We start from the raw sequence: 17,500 nt of genomic DNA, 5'->3' as shown, positions 1-17,500 counted from the left end.
TATTAATGGTGCATTCACGTGTTTACTGCAGGTGATGCCTTCATGTGTCGCTCCTTGTAACTCCTGCTGTATTTCGGAGTGATCTGAGGAGGAATGAGGAGGTGTGCTGCAGGGCGGTGTGTTTACCTCACACACCTGCACAGATTTCAGCTGCTCCTGCGTGTTTCCCTCACTCTGTGGATCCACGTGAGAGTCCACGGGTGGAGGCTTTGTTTATGAGCATGCAGCTCTTCCTCACGCAGTCTCTGCTGTGTTTAACTGACGCTCCTCTCTCTGTCAGAGGTGAAACGATCAGTCTGGATGCTGAAATGTGAGGTTTGCTCAATGAGGGGACCAGGATCTGAGCAGCAGTCAGGATCTGAAGATCTGCTGCTGCTGAGTGCTGCAAACTGCTCCTCACGCTGGATTCATGCTGCTGCTCTGAGGAGCTCCAGAGCTGCTCTCTTTGCAAAGTGTCTGCAGAAACATTAGCTCTGATCTGGCAGCATGACATGAAGATCAGCTCATTGAAGTGTAGCTCAAATATCAATCTCTGAATCACCTGCTGAGAGTGTTGGTGACATTTTCAAAAAGACTGAGCTCTTTTTTTTTTTAAAGAGAAGATCAAATTAATTAGTTTCAGCTCCATTAATGAGACTCTGTCCTGACTTTCATCCTTCAAAGTCTGCTTCAGATCATGGAGCTGTGGTCAGAAGGTGATATTTGAGGAAGCTGCAGAGTTTTACCATCCAAACACCTACAGGGAGGGGTCTGACAGAGTACGAGGACACGTCCTGCAGGTGATGTTAGCATGTTAGCTGTGCTGGTTAACAGGAAGTAGAGACCTGCCTGGTTTTTATTTTCATTCAGTTTTTAAATAATGAATCAACCAAACTGGACCAGGTCTTCCCAGAATCAGATCAAGTCCTAAGTGGTCCTTGATCCAGACACAGACTGTTTACATGAACCACATGTTGGATATGAAGCAACTTTTAAAGTTGGGCTTTGGTACCAGCTGTTACTGATACTGAAAGGATTTAATTATTACTATTTCACATTATCTAGTCCTCAGTTCCTTAATGAGGCTAAGAAAAAAGTTTTGGGAACCTCAGGCTTTTCTAACTTTGTAAACCAAAATGAGAGAGCAGAGGTACGTAAGTCCGTGTCCGCCAGTTAACATAAATAAATAAATGATAAAATAAAAATAATGGCATTAGAAAGTGATACTTGTGTGATAACAGTTCAAAATTATGAGATAAAAGAAATATTTATGAGGGAAAAAGTCATAGTCAGAGATAAAAACTTGAAATTAAGAGATAATTATGTCAAATTTTTGAGATAGTAGGAAAGAAGAAACCTAACCCAAGACAAAGCAGTAGCTTCACTCTGAAGTTTGCTTTAGCTGCTGTTTAATATGATAAAGCAATGGATTGTGGGTAAATTGAGTGAGTACATTTTGACTTTATCATCTGATAATTTTGTCTTTCCTATATTTATTTTTTTATTTGGCAGAAATGGGCCTCCATACAGAGGAGACACCTGCTCAGCCTGTTGTGCTGTGTGCGTTGTGATGTTGAATAATTTGCCTTCCCACAGTAAACGTCTGGTCTTGGTCCAAATAAATGCAGCGTATAGTCCACTGGGACTTTAATATGTTTTTTTCCTCTTCATCGTGCATTTTTTGTCTGATGCTGTTTGTACTCCAGGGAGACTTATAGTCCAGAACGTTTGGTCCTTTGTGTACCAGATAAGTGCAGCTAGTGGGCTAACATCATCACATATCACCTCCCAGGGCGGACCCAGAGATTCAGCAATAACTCGTTTCCACCCGGATGGAGCGACTCTTAAAGACGCTCCTTTAACAGCAGAGGGAGTGAAGTCAGATTTAAGGAAGGAGCGGACGCACTTTAACACCACCACCTTTGTCAGGTGGAGTTGTTTCCAAAGAGGAGGGGCTGATGTTTTCCTGACACTCAGAGTTTCTGAGGGTCTGAACCATGAAAGCGTGTTTGTAAAGACGACCGTCAATGTGTTTCATCACTGGTGACTTGAAGCTAATCCAACATGAAAGAGCATAAACACAGGAGGTGGTCATGTGCTGCTAAGCTAGCTGCTAACAGGACTCCTGACGAGTGGCGGGAACGTATAAACCATGAGAGAGGAGAGCTCAGCTTTACTCTGTGCTTGTTGGTGTGAGAAACCTGCAGCACAGGAAACACCTGTAAACCTGTCACTGCTTTAAAGACACGCTGCACTCCAGGAGCGCACGATGCTAACCTGTGCTAATCATACCGAGGTGTCATCAGCAAACAACAGGCTGGGTTTTATGTGGAGATAGACTGATGTGTTTTTTCAGGCCTCTCATTCAGAAAAGCCTTTTAATTACAGTTATTTTACAGCTGTCAGATTTCCCAACTAACAGGCCCTGAGGCTGGCTCCACTCAGCCTGTGTCCAACAGGTGGCGCTGTCTAACAGTAGCCTTGTTATGTACATGAATCAGTCATGAACCCCCGTCCTGGAGGATCCACGTCCTGGAGGATCCACGTCCTGGAGGATCCACGTCCTGGAGGATCCACGTCCTGGAGGATCCACGTCCTGGAGGATCCATGTCCTGGAGGATCCACGTCCTGGAGGATCCACGTCCTGGAGGATCCACGTCCTGGAGGATCCACGTCCTGGAGGATCCACGTCCTGGTTTTTCAGACTCCTGAGGAAAGTTGGTGAGATCTGACCAGCTACAGGTGTGAGAGTGAAACCAGGGATTAAACCAGAAATCAGAGCTCTTCCTGCAGCGACAGGATCATCAGAGCGGTTCGTCCTCTGACGTGTGGCGGAGGCGCTGGCTAACCTGCAGCCTTACATGGAGCCGCTCTTCAGGCTCTGAGTTTAACCCACTGTTCATCAGAGCTTTGGCAGCGCAGGCACAGAGACCGACACGTGCACGCTGCGCTCCTGCTGCTGCTGCAGCGAGGATCCAGCCCTGGGAAGTTAACGCAGGGAGCGAGATGTTGAGAGGGAGAAAGTGAGAAGCCTTCAGAGAGGAGCGAGATGAAGACGAGGCAGAGACAGATATTAGTGCGTATACAACCCCTGAGTATTCAGCCTGGCAGCAACCCGGGGGAGATCCAGCAGCAGCAGCAGCAGCAGCAGCAGCAGCAGCGCTGAGCTGTGGATACGATGAATATTCATGATCAGGCAGCGGGAGGAGCGAGTTCATGGCAGCAGTTTGAAGAGTTGCTGCCGCAGCCGTTTGAAATGTTGGAGCAGAAGAAGAAGAAAGTCATTTCTATATAACCCCAGCCTTATGTAACTGTCGCAGCACGCGGCCCGCAGCACGCAGCACGCGCCTGCTGCTGCTGCTGCCTGGGAAGTAAGAATAACATGTATATATCAGAAAGTCTCCTAAATGTCAAGCGCTGCAGATTATTTTAACAGTTACAGACCTTCACCCAGAGCCTCCTCCATGTCCTCCTGCCCTCTCTGCTGGATCTGTACACCCAGATCAGACCAGACCAGACCAGATCAGATCAGACCAGATCAGATCAGACCAGATCAGACCAGATCCCACCCCGGGGTGTTGGAGGAGCGCCTCGGGCCGACTCCCTCATAGATGTTTCTGGAATAACTCGACGAGGAGCTGAAGCTGTGCTCACCACAGGAAGTCTCCTGAGCCTCTAAGGCAGGAGTCTACGACCTTCACTGTGACAGGAGCCGTTTGCCTCAGCTCACCTGGATTAATCTGGATTAAAGTCACTTCAGAGACACAGAATATACTTTATCATAATTTACACTTTTCTCCAAAATGACAATATAATGTAAAAAAAAATCTGTAAAATTAAGTGAATAATTACTAAACCAGAAGATTTTTGAATTTATGAAACTGTACATGTACCGTCTTAGTTTTTCAGTTTTAATAAATATGCAAATATAAAAAAAAAAAAAAAAAAATAGAATCTAAAAAATTTTGCAAACATTTTTTAAGAGATTTTGAAATGCAAAAACCATGCAAAAAAATCAAAAAGTAAAACAAAAAAAATCAAAATATTTTTTCAAATATCCAAAATTTCCAAAAAAAAAAAAAATTAAAAAAATTTGCAAAAATGTACAAAAAAATGCAAAAAAAAAACTAAAAACATGCCAAAATAAAAAAGAAGATTTTTGAATTTTTTTTTTTAATTCAAATATTTTTGAAATAATACTTAAATTCTGAACATGAAACGTTTATTATGATAATTTAGCTGAACTCATTATTTTTGTAAAGGAAGTGCACTTTCTAAGTGATCCTGAAATAGTCCTACTTTTATATTATTTTCAGTTTATTTTTAACAATTTAAAACGCCCGCAGTTGGTGAAAAACTGACAAAAACAAAAACAAACAAAAACAAAAGCAAAAACAAACAACTCTGGAGCTGGATCAGATTGCGTTGTATCGGTGATCAGGTTTGGTTTTCTCAGGAGGACACATCCAGACCGACAGACCAAAGTCCCCACGTTTCAAACAACAGAAACTACAATTAAACACATTACCTGCTCGCTTTGCATCATGGGAAAAGGATGTAGGAGAAGAAGGTCTGCTCTTTAAACAAATACATTGCAAGCAGTGATGGTGCTCATGGGAAATGGAGTCTTGAAAAAACACTCCTCAGATCCTCTAACACCAACCAACGTCCCTTCAGTCTCTTTGCTCCAACACGCCCACCATCCACAGGTTTCCACACCACGAGGGAAACCAGACGACCATCGGTTCAGGAAACATCCATAATCAGTTTGAAGGAGCTCCTTCAACTCTTGGTCCAGTCATGACCGAGGATCTAAGCTGAACTCAGAGCAGCTGAGCTTCGTTTGTTCTCACTGTGAACAGGAAACTGGAATCAGCTGCTGGAGAAATCATTTCAGAGACGCCTGGACACACAGGGTGAGCGGACGCTGACGTCTCTGAGAGTCCAAACGTCCTCAGGGGACGTCAACAACAGCCATCAGAGGCCGGGTTTCTGATTCTTTGGACTCAATGAAACCACATCCTGAGTGAGCAGAGAGCATGATGGGAAACGGAGGCTCCTCAGTCTGATTAGGAGGCTGACGCCGTGTGTGTGTGTGTGTTAAGTCATTAAGTGTGTGAAAAATACTGAACAACAAACCCGCTCCTCTTCACTGCAGACAGGATTAATCTGCAGTTTTTCTTTAGGAGACAAAAACATAGATCTGATGCTAGTTTACAGAAAATGAAACTCCAACAGCTGCTCTCTCCAACCTCTCTGCAGCTCCAACCTCAGATCCACAGACTCCTTCAATCTGTCTCCATCTTAACGTATTCCTGCCCCCAACCCTTCCTCCTCCTCCTCCTCCTCCTCCTCCTCATACTTCTTTACCTCACCCCCTCCTCTTTCTTTACCCTCCAACCCCTCCTCCCCTTTTTCCATCTGTCCTTTCAGCTGCATTTATGTAAGCAACAACTGCTCGGAGCAGCCGCTGTTTACATTCAGCAAAGCAGGAGGAGTGTGTGTGTGTGTGTGTGTGTGTGTGTGTGAGTGTGTGTGTGTGACATTTAAAGCAGACAAAGCTAAGTGACCATGCAGAGTTAAAGATGCTGAAACTGTCTGAGAGATGCTCCACCTGATGATGAGTTCATGCGTCGTGTTTTCAGCTGAATGAAGGACGAGGATCCTGAGCCGCCGCAGAGAGGAATAAATTACTCCAGCTGTTTTTGTCACGCCTGAGTAAACACATCAACACAAACTACAAACAGTGAGTAAAGTGAAGTCTCAGGTGCTCTGTCTGTAGTCCTGAAAGCGTCCATGGTGACGGTGTGGTTACAAAGATCCAGCTGTGTCTCTGTGAGGAACACCATACATACCTCCAAACCCCGTCTGCCTCCTGACTGGTCCTGTTAGCTCCTCCATCTTATTCAGCAGAGACCTGATGATGACAGAGGGGGGACCTGGACTCTGTTTTTACCTCTTTTGCCCAGAATACCCAGAAGTCTGCAGGAGTCTCCAGCGTTAGGACTGTGATCGTTTCATTTAAATTGAAAAGAAATGGGAGAATACATGTCCAAGTTACTATCATGCATTTCCAGAGGGTGGCGCTATTGCAGTAGCAGAGATTTGAGGTTATAGAAGTGTTGGGAGATGGACTTTGATGGTGTGTGTGAAATGTGAAGCAGATTGGACGTAATACCACAGAGTTATTATAACTTCCTGGTTCATGGCGAGATTTCAGAGTTTGAGGTGGCGCCGTGGACACATCATGTGACATGACCTGATCAGTGATGCTTTATGAGGGCTTGAGGGAGATTTCTGAGCACAATTTAAAGGAATATATTTTAAAAAGGGAGGAGTTTTTAACCACATAACATTTGACTTCCTGTTGACAGTAGGGGGCGCTCACTCAGCTGTGACACTGGACATGTGTGTGTGCATTTTGGTCCTGATCCAGTGTTGTACATAAGAGCTATAAAGGTTTTAATTAAGCAGAGAAAAAATGTCAACTTTGGCGGCTGTTTGTGGCCACGCCCATTGAGCCAACATTAATCCTCATATGACTTTTTATCGTCAACGTGTGTAGTAAACACAAGCCAAGTTTGGAGTTGATCTGAGAAAAAAACCTGGGACTAGTTTGTTGAAACACCTACACGATAAATCGTCAAAACCCGATGTTTAAGTCCAAATTGTGAACTTCCCGTTCAGACTTCACTACGTTCATAAAACACTTTTTTGTAGGTTTAAGCACCACAGTAATGCACAATAAAGCCTCTAGCGTAAAGTAGCTGGAGGGGCTGCAGTTTTAAACCAGTTGGGGGCGCTATGGAGCATGTTGTTTTTTGCACAAACACTGGATTCAAACATTTTTCAACTTGACTGAATTTTGTTTGTTTGTGTGTTTATCTCAAACTGAAGGGATGGGATTTGGGATTGAAGCAACAGAAAAACAGAAAAACAGAAAAACAGAAAGAAAGAACGAGAAAAAATGAAAAAAAAAAAGGAAGACAGAAACAAAGAAGTTAGAATGAAAGATAAAGAAAAAGAAAGAAAAAGAAAGATAAAAGACAGAAAAAAGAAAGATAGAGAGAAAGAAAAAGAAAGAAAGAAGGAAAGAAAGGAAAAGAAAAAAGAATAAAAAAGAAAGAAAAAAGGACTAAAGAAAGAGGAAAAAGGATGAGACAAAGCAAAAAGTAAGAATGAAAAAAAGAACAGGATGAAAAACATAAAGAGAAAAAAAGAAAAGGGATAAAAGAAGTAAAGAAAGAAAGGAAGAAAGAAAGAAAGAAAAGGGATAAAAGAAGTAAAGAAAGAAAGGAAGAAAGAAAGAAAGAAAGAAAGAAAAGGGATAAAAGAAGTAAAGAACGAAAAAGGACTAAAACAAAGAAAGAATTAAAGAAAGAATGAAAAAAAAAGAAAAAAGAGAAAGCAAGTGAAAGAAGGAAAGAAAGAAAGAAAGAAAGAAAGAAAGAAAGAAAGAAAGAAAGAAAGAAAGAAATCCTGAGGGTTTCACGAGGCCCTTTGCCCCTATTTTCAGGCCCAGGTGTTAATAAAGTCTGCACATGCTCAGTAAAGACGTAGCTTCACCTGACCAGTCTTCAGGACGAACTCTGTCCAAACTGAAACATCACAGACAGCTGGACCAGTCCGGCTCTGAATCCAGACCTTATCCTTAAGAAGTGGTGTTCCTGGTCCTGGCCTGACTCCAGGACCCAACCCCCCTCTGGTCTAACCCCTCTCTCTCTCCGTCCTCCAGGTGTTCCTGGTCCTGGCCCCGCCCTCGCTCAGGCATGGAGTTCCCGGACGACTTCCTGCTGGCCGAGCTGGGTCACCTGCAGCTCTACAACGACTCACTTTTCCAGAACAACTTCACGGGCGCCTACAACGAGACGGACGCCCTGCTGCCCACAGGCGTGAAGGTCACCATCGTGGTCGTCTACATGATCGTCTGCGTCATCGGCCTGGTGGGGAACTTCCTGGTCATGTATGTCATCATCAGGTAAGAGGACGAAGCTTCAGTGATAATCCAGATACATGAATATTCAGTGAACTGAAAACACTGAGTTTAGGTTACTGTAACGACGTGTTCACTCAGTGAGTCTGACTGGATCACCTGGTGTCGTGATGGAACAGATGAAAAACTCCTTCAGCTCAGACTCCGCTCAGCCCTGGCCCATTTCCCTAAACTAAAGGCTGTTTGTATGAAGTATGAACACTGTTGCTATGGAAACACATTGATGGGATGTTGTAAATGAAACATGGATAAAATATTCCATCTAAACTCACTGACAGGCTTAGTTCACTGGGTTTGGGAAGCTGTGAGGATCCATCTGTAACCAGGGGAAGCTCGTTGGTGCTGCAGGTGTTCAGGCTCAGTTTGTGGACGCGTCAGTCTGTGGACGCCTCAGTCTGTGGACGCCTCAGTCTGTGGACGCCTCAGTCTGTGGACGCCTCAGTCTGTGGACGCCTCAGTCCGTGGATGATTTTAAAAACTTAAACTGTTTCTGTTTTCACGTCGTCTCACTGTTTCATGAATGTAGAAGATTCACAGAGCAGAAATATAACCTCCTGTTTACCATCTTTACCAAGAGTGTGTCTGTTAGTTTGACAACCTTTGTTAGCTCAGCTATCACAGATAAGCTAATGAAGCTAAGCTCCAGAAGCTAACGTTGGCTTAACTAGAGCCCTTTGGACAACAGCTAACAATGATAGAGGTCAACAAGTGTGTGTGTGTGCTGGACCGAATGGTATTTTTCTGGAGGCACCTGCCCAGGTGGTGTGTGTCCCCGTCCTCTCTGCGTGTGTGTGTTAATGTTCAGAGGTGAACACAGGAGTCTGTCTGCTCCTGTGTGTCACATTAAACCAGCAGACTCTGTGCTCCAGGGTTTCTGTTCGATGCGTCCAAACCACACTCATTGATACAGCTGTGTTCAAAACATCAGTTTCTGCATCGATAATTTCCCAGGAGGTTTATCAGAGAAAGAGGAAACTAACAGACCCATCAGCTGTGACATGACATATTTGGAAAGGGTTTGTTCAGATAAACAGCCAATGATCAGCTCCAGGAAGATCAGAGAGGGTCTAGACCAGGGTCCTGCAGCCTTTATTTTCATAGGAGCCATTTTCCCCAGATCAGCTGGATTAAAGTCATTCAGGAGCCACAGAGTGAATAACATTCATTCATTTTTTTAACCGCTTACCCTTTTAAGGGTCGTGGGTGGGTGGAGCCTATCCCAGCTGTCATTGGGTGAGAGGCAGGGTACACCCTGGACTGGTCACCAGTGTGGTGGTTAATTATTAAAAAAAATAAATATTTGTTTAAGTTCTTAAAATTGTACATATGATGCTTTATGTTTTTTTTTTTTGTTGTTGTTGTTGTTTTTTTGTAAATTTGCTAAAAAAAAAAAAAACTCTGAAAATTCAATAAATTGCAAAAAAAAGAAAAGAAAAAAAGTTATAAAGTATTACAAAAAAAATAATTGAAATCCCCCAAAAATACTCTAATAAAAAAAAAAATTAAGTAAATTTGCAAAAAATAAAATTTCAAAAATTTGTAAAGAAATGAAAAAAAATCAAATTTTAGATAATTGACAAATTTAAAAAATGAATTAAAAAAACTGCAAACATTTCAGAAAACTTTTGAATTTTAAAAGTTTGCAAAAATTTGTAATATATTAAATTTTAACAAAATTGAAATGTAAAAAAATTTGCAAAGATGTTCAACAATTTTGAAATTTAACAAAAAAAAATTCAAAGATTTTTAACACAAGAATACTTGACTTTAATAACATAAATTGACAAATAAGCTCAACTTTTTTTTCATGATTACTTAAACTTTGCCCCATATCAAACATGTAGATCAAGTTGTCAGTGAAATGAATCCATCCACACAGAATGAAAATCAGTATTTTCTTCCAGATTAGTCTTTTTATAGATGTAGTTATCTTCCCAGGGCTGTGAAGTCAACAGTCGACTCTATTCAACACAAGCAGGTTTTAGAAATGGAGGTGATACAAAGCTGTTCAGGTGTTCACAGGAAATAAAAACATTTTGTTCAGTTTTTAGTCACACAGTGAAGGTTTGAGTTTGTAGAGAAAAGCAGACGCTGCTGTTTTTTATTCTTTTTCCTTCAGGTTCAGTGAAGAGGTTAAATGTTTGATAACGGTTTGAATTAAGAAACTATCCACAGTGTTCAGTTTCTGGATTTAAGAGGCTTCAGCTTCAACACACAAAGTGTGTGTGTGTGTGTGTGTGTGTGTGTGTGTGTGTGTGTGTGTGTGTGTGTGTGTGTGTGTGTGTGTGTGACAGCACATCACCTCCATCTGTGCAGATAATTAGATAATTGTAACCTCTGTGGATCCAAAGGTGGAGATAATAGTGGGATACACACACGTTATTATTCCATTTATTGTTCTGTTTTTACCGCCACACCTGCTCACACCTGCTCACACCTGCTCACACCTGCACACACTGACCTCCCTCACAGTCGCCCCCTGCTGGTCATTAGTCACTCTTTTATTTGACTCCTAATAAAACTTCTTATTCTCAGAAATAACCTCCAAATCTTCCCCGTCACAGTCGGAGGACTCTCTGCGTTCGTCTCCACCCAGAGCTGAAACAATGAGCTGCGTTCACATCCCTCTGTCCTCTCTCTCTGCTCAGGAAACTCACCGACTGCTTCAGCTTAGACAGAAAGTCAGAAAAACAAGAGAAAAAATGGGAGAAATGTAAATGAAGCGTGTTTTTGTCTCTCAGCTCCAGGTGTGACATTTGGACGCTGTTATTGAGAAATATTCACAGCTCAGAGAGGCTGAGTCATTTTTTTAAAGCAGATGGGAAGGAGTGACATTTAACCTACACAAACACACTCCCACACACACTCTCACACACTCTCACACACTCTCACACACACATTTTTTTACTACGACTGCTCACACAACAATGCTCTTTTTTCTCTCAGGCTGAAAACTCTTCGTTAGTTTCTGTCTGTACAGGTTTCAGTCTCTCATGTGGTGATGGATCAGAGCTGATCCTGAAGGCCTCAGCCTCAGTGGGACCTGTGGGGGATGGTCCCCTCTGGTCCAGAGGAGTCTGATTGGTGGACTAACTGTTGGACCGAGCTAGAAGTTAGAAAGTTTTTCTTGTCCCATAGTTTTAGACCAGTTGATAAAACACAAAAACAAAACAGGATTCCTGAACTTCAGTTATGACTTTTGGCATGTCACCCCGTTTGGCCACCCCGTTTGGCCACCCCGTTTGGCCACCCCGTTTGGCCACCCCGCTTGGCCACCCCGCTTGGCCACCCCGTTTGGCCACCCCGTTTGGCCACCCCGTTTGGCCACCCCGTTTGGCCACCCCGTTTGGCCACCCCGTTTGGCCACCCCCGTGAAAAAGTCTGGAGGAGCCACTGAGAGTAAAGGATTAATTAAGGAAATGAAAGAGACGTGGATCAACTTAAAGTCAAGAGACATGGAGAAACCACCACCATGTATCTGTCCCTTCATTCTGTCCCTCTGGGGCTCCCGTAGTCTCTCTACATGATTCACACCTCAAGATTTTTCTCTCTGCTGTTTCATAATCTCGTGTTGTAGCTGCTGTCTCTTTAAGGATCCCAATCCACAGACCCCCTTCTGATTGGCCAGCCCTCTGGAGGTCTGTCAGGGGGTGGAGCTAACAGGGATGGGTACCTTTCACATTTGAAACGATACAGTACAGAAACCCGGTACCTGGCCATAAGTATCAGTACTCAACAGTACCAGATTTGGGTACTTTTGTGTGTTTGAGTGGGAATAAATATACATTTTTTAAAGATAAAATCTCAAAGTTTTTCAATTTTACATTTTTATTCCTCAAGATATAACATTCCTATGGTGTGTTCATGTCCAGCATGGAAAATCAGCTACTCTTCTACTCCCTCACAGTCACAAGGATGTGTTCAGGTACCAAAACATGGTTCTGTTTAGCCGCGTTTCCACCAAGCAGACCGCTTCAGTTCGTCTCAGTACGGCGCTCATTTTGTGCCGTTTCCACTGACTCATACCGGGACAGATCCCCAAGAACCAAGACGAGCCGTCCCACTTTTTTTATGAACCATTTGGTATCAGAATCAGAATCACCTTTATTCACAAAGTGTTTTCAAGAATACAAGGAACTTAACTCTGGTTTAAAACTGCTCTCTATCAGTACAAGTGTTGTGACTAGAAAGACACTAAGAGAAACACTAAGTATTATAAAAAGGAGAAAAACTAGAGCTTAAGTAGTAGAGAAAAATGATAATTACAATATTAAATAAAGAACTTTGTACAGAGTAGAATAAAATATACACACAATTTAAGTTTAAAAAAAACAGTGCACTGAATAAATGTCATAAAAATGTTTAATTTGCAAAAGAGAAATGGAAGATGGATGTGCAGAGAAGACACAGACAGACTGTAACTGTACATGAGGTGTATGAGTTGATGTTTTATGGCAGGTTAAGTGTTCATCAGAGTGACCAAAGAAGAAACTGTTCCTGAGTCTGGACGTCTTGATGCACAGGGTGCCAGACACTGCAGAGCGTTGATTGGCTGAAAGAATGGTCACTTCCTGTGTGACAGCTGCTGTATTTCTCCTGGTGGCTCACAGACTTCTCTGAAACAAACTTGATTGATCTTTGTATCAAAGAGCTACATGACGATCACAGAGAGGACGAAATGCTGCATGTCTTCATCTTTGCTCTGTGTTTGATGTGTCTGTTTTCTTCTTCGTTGGATTTATTAGCGGGGTAAACTCACAGACTGTATAAAACATGGACGTAGTCTCGCCGACATCACCCGTCTGTTTCTGAAACAGGAAATGAAGCAGATTGGCTATAGCGGCCATATTGGTAGGGGCAAGGGCTTCGATACAGCCATAGGGCGCCTGTCGGTCACGTGACCCTCAGCTGTGCCTCTGATTGGGGGAGCTCATGATCTTAAAATCCTCTGAATGACTGCGTTAAAAAAAAATTCCCCCCGTACAGTGGGAGCTGGTAGTAAAATTATCGACCCAGACAGGAGACGTTTTTTGAACCAGGCTGTAAAAAGGTTAATTTCTGCTTTGAAAACAGCTTTTTTTGGCTTGGTGTGTTTGTGACTTCCTGTACTTAAGAGCCAGCCTCTAGTGGACACTGGAGAAACAGCAGATTTTAGCACTTCAGCATCGTCTCATATTTTCAGACCAGAGGTTGCTGCTTGGGTAAACTGTGTTTCACGCTGTTGCTTAACAGCTGCAGCTTTTGGCGTCCAGCTTACACGCCACCTACCACTAGAGGGCACAGTTTGCCGAGGAAACGCAAACAGGATCAGGTTTAACTGAACCAAACTGTACTGAACCGACTTGGACTGCTTGGTGGAAATGCGACTTTTGATTTGTTGCAGCTTTGGGCAGTGCCTTGGTGTTTGAGGCCCACCCTCCACAGTCAGGAGGGTCTTATGATACGATGTTAGCACGTCTCAGGAAGATCCTGTGAAAATCTCATGCCAGGGATTTCCGTACCATGTGGACACGTAGAGGGCGCTGTGGCTCAGTGGTAGAGTTGTCGTCTCTCAGAAGCTCCAGGGTTTTGAAGCGGTCAGAGAGATCAGAAAGAGCTTTTTGAGTTCTGGTCCATTAACGGGGGCTTTGACAGTCTGAACCATGACTCTGATCACCTGTCACACACCTGAGCTCCTCTCACCTGGATCTTTCTTCTTCTACAGTTTCTTGTTGGTGTTTCCTTTCTCCTCCTTCAGTGAACACTCGTCCCATGTGAGTCACGTTTTCTGATCCGCTGCCTCCTTAATGTGTGTTTTGTTCTCACACGCTGAAATGAAAGCTCTCTCAAACGCTGACAGAATCCTAACATGTAATTTGTTTGGACCCGTCCCCAGAATCAGCCGATCACAGAGCTGTCATAGTAAGACGGCGAGCGCGTCGTGTTTAATGTGACGAGCAGAGGATGGTGTCACAACACTCCTCCAGGCCGCGCTGCAGAGACAAACTAATATTTAGACGCTGGCAGAGAAAACCAAACTGGGACGTGTTGGGAGACGCTCTCCACGCCTCAAACTTCACAGGAAACAGATCTATGTTTCACTGCGTACACCTGAATGCTCGCCCCTCCACAGCACTTCCTGTTTATCTGACATGCTGCTGGTGCCACTGAAGCACACTTCAAGATGTGTGTAGCAGGAAACTTGCGCTGTGTGATGTCAGGAATGATGTGGAGAGCTAATAATACCCCTCGCGTACACATGGATGGGTCTGTTGTTATGGAAACAGCTCGTTTTTACAAAGGATCCCTCCAGGCTCCACTTTTTGTCCTCATAAGAAGGAAAAGGAAAGCGCTGGCAGCGAGCACAGCGTCAGTTTGCCGTCCCCTGATCCTCCTGTCTGTGTCTGCGGGCTCCGTGCTGATGCTCCTCCGTCCCCGTGGTCCACCTCCTCTGCTCGGGCCCTGCAGCGCTGCACAGATGCTCTTAGAGTTCCTGCTCGTGGCTCCTGCTTTTATGAGCCAATATCACGAAGCTCTGCTGCTGCTGCTGCTGCTGAGAGCTGAAACTTTTTTCTGACAGCACCGAGGGCCAAACACTCTGCTCACAGCACTGTCAGGAGAAGTGCTGGAGCATGTCGGGGAAGCAGAACGTCACACAGAGATGGCCGGCCTGGATTAATGCCTCCTGAAAGCTTTTCCTCTGGGCCTTTTTATCGGCTCTGTTTACAAGAACAAGCTGGATTGGATGGCTGCTGTCTGCTGCTGCTGCTGCTGCCGTGACTCTGGCATTTAAGCCCTGATTTATAGCTGCTCCATCGAGAACAAGGAGGCACAGATTCTTCTGCTCGTCTTCATTCAAGACACATTTCTGCAGGATGCACTTTTATTTCATTTAGTTTGAGGCTGTGCTCTGTCTCCAACCTCAGAAAAACACACAGCAAGGCCGTGTGCCATTAATGACACAGCAACACCTGCCAATCCATCAGTGACACCTTCAAATCTGTCAGTGACACCAGCCAGCCACTCTGTGACAACTGCCAAACGCCAAGCGATGAAGGGTGTAAATCACCATTTCATGACGATACGATACGATATTGATTCTTTGGGCAACGATATGATATTTGCCGATATCACAAAGTCTGTCACGGTATGATACGATACGGTACGGTATGGTACAGTACCATACCATACACTACGGTACCATACCATACAATACGGTATGGTACGGTATGGTACGATACGATACAATACAATACAATACAGTACGGTACAGTACGGTACGGTACGATATGATACTATACGGTACGATACAGTACGATACAATACGGTACAATACGGTACGGTATGGTACGATACGATACAATACTATACGGTACGGTACGATACAATACGGTACGGTACGGTACCACACCATGCGGTACGGTACGATATGATACGATACGATACGATACGATACGATACGATACGATACGATACGATACGATACGATACAGTACGGTATGGTACAGTACCATACCATACACTACGGCACCATACAATACAATACTATACGGTACGGTACGATATGATACAATACGATACAATACGGTACGGTACGGTACGGTACGGTACGGTACGGTACCGTACGGTACGGTACGGTACGATACTATACGGTACGGTACGATACAATACGGTACATTACAGTAGGATACGATACAATACTATACGGTACGGTACGATACAATACGGTACGGTACGGTACCACACTTTACGGTACGGTACGATACGATATGATACGATACGATACGGTACGATACCATACCATACCATACCATACCATACCATACGGTACGATACGATACGGTACCATACCATACGGTACCATACCATAAGGTACCATACCATACGGTACGATACGGTACGGTACGGTACGATACGATACGATACTATACGGTACCATACGGTACCATACGGTACTATACGATACAGTACGATACAATACTATACGGTACGATACGGTACGATACGGTACTATACGATACGGTACTATACAATACGATACGATTTAGGGGTCCTGGATTGATTTAAGACGATATAATGTCCTCACTGAACACAATCAGCAACATTTCACCTGAGGCAAGAAAGAAATACAAAACAATGTTGATAGTTTTATTACTGAAATGTGAACGATGTGCTGACCTTTGATATGACAGTTTGTAGAGGATTATAGCCATCTGTATGATCTGATTAATTAAAACAGGTTAAATTCAGGTAAGATGCTTTTTTGCCCCCACAGTTACCTTATGGGTCTGACTGTTATACTGTAATGTTTGATTAATATATCAAGTAATGACGGAGACGGACATGCGTGTCCGGTCAGGATTTCAAAATAAAGGCGTACATTAAAGACCACGATGCTGATCGATGTTTAGACTTTCCATCGATGGATCATTGCTTAACCAATCGATGTATCGATCTATATCCATGGATCATTACACCCCTACAAGTAACCAGAGCCAACTGCCATCGGGCAACTGGCAGGTGTCACTGAGACACTGGCAGGTAACACTATGCTGTTAGCAGGGTTCACTAAAAGATTGGCAGGTGCCACTTAGCAACTGGCAGGTGACTCTGAGAAACTGGCAGGTGTCACTGAGTTATTGGTAGGTGTTGCTGATAGATTTACAGGCATCACCGGGGGATTGGCAGATGCCACTGAGCCACTGGCAGGTGACACTTTGCTGTTGGCAGGTGTCACTGACAGATTAGTAGGTGTCACTAAGCAATTAGAAGGTGCAATTCAACATTTAGCAGGTGTCACTGACAGATTGGAAGGTGCCACTTAGCAACTGGCAGGTGACTCTGAAAACTGGCAGGTGTCATTGAGGTATTGGTAGATGTTGCTTATGGACATCACTGGGGGATTGGCAGATGTCACTGAGCCACTGGCAGGTGACACTATGCAGTTGGCAGGTGTCACTAAGGGCTTGGTAGATGTCACTGACCGATCAGCAGGTGTCATTTAGACACTGTCAGATGTCACTAAGCCACTGGCATGTGACACTATGCTGTTGGCAGGTGTCACTGACAGATTAGTAGGTGTCCCTTGGCGATAAGAAGATGTCATTTAACAATTAACAGGTGCCACTGACAGACTGGCAGGTGTCACTGAGCCACTGGCAGGTGACACTAAGTGCTTGGTAGATGTCACTGACAGATTGGCAGGTGTCACTGAGCTATTGGCAGTTGACACTATGCTGTTGGCAGGTGTCAATGACAGATTAGTGGGTGCCACTTAGCGATTAGAAGGTGTCACTGAGCTGTTGGTAGGTGTTGCTGATATATTGACAGGCATCACTGAGCGATCAGCAGGCGGCACTGAGCGATCAGTGGCATACCATAAGCCATTTCGGATGTCTGTGTCACTCCAGAAGAAAACCAGCTCGACCACTGGCACTGAGAAATATCGTTTTTAAAATATTTTTTTGAAGGGGAAAAATGAAAGTGAGACTTCAGAATCACATGTAAACTCCTTTGTAGGACCTTTAAAATGTCCTGGTCATTCCTCAG

The 17,500-nt window shown here is 43.9% G+C and overlaps 1 protein-coding gene across 2 annotated transcripts in view; it reads left to right on the top strand.

Moving 5' to 3' along the window:
* The window catches only part of oprl1 (opiate receptor-like 1), a 106,267-nt gene that overhangs the window by 24,846 nt on the left and 63,921 nt on the right, over positions 1-17,500 (top strand). For both annotated transcript variants that reach the window (XM_074682377.1, XM_074682376.1), the window contains one exon: positions 7,715-7,957. In XM_074682377.1, the coding sequence (XP_074538478.1) occupies positions 7,749-7,957 (209 nt within the window). In that variant the 5' untranslated portion in view covers positions 7,715-7,748. The remainder of the gene's footprint in view (positions 1-7,714; positions 7,958-17,500) is intronic.

This window comes from Halichoeres trimaculatus, unplaced genomic scaffold (assembly GCF_033239565.1).
Source record: "Halichoeres trimaculatus isolate MK-OKI-2021-1 unplaced genomic scaffold, fHalTri1.1 fHalTri1_scaffold_11, whole genome shotgun sequence".
NCBI classification, from domain to species: Eukaryota; Metazoa; Chordata; class Actinopteri; order Labriformes; family Labridae; genus Halichoeres; species Halichoeres trimaculatus.
The sequence above is the reverse complement of the archived record's forward strand: the minus strand, read 5'-3'. Positions and strand labels throughout refer to the sequence as shown.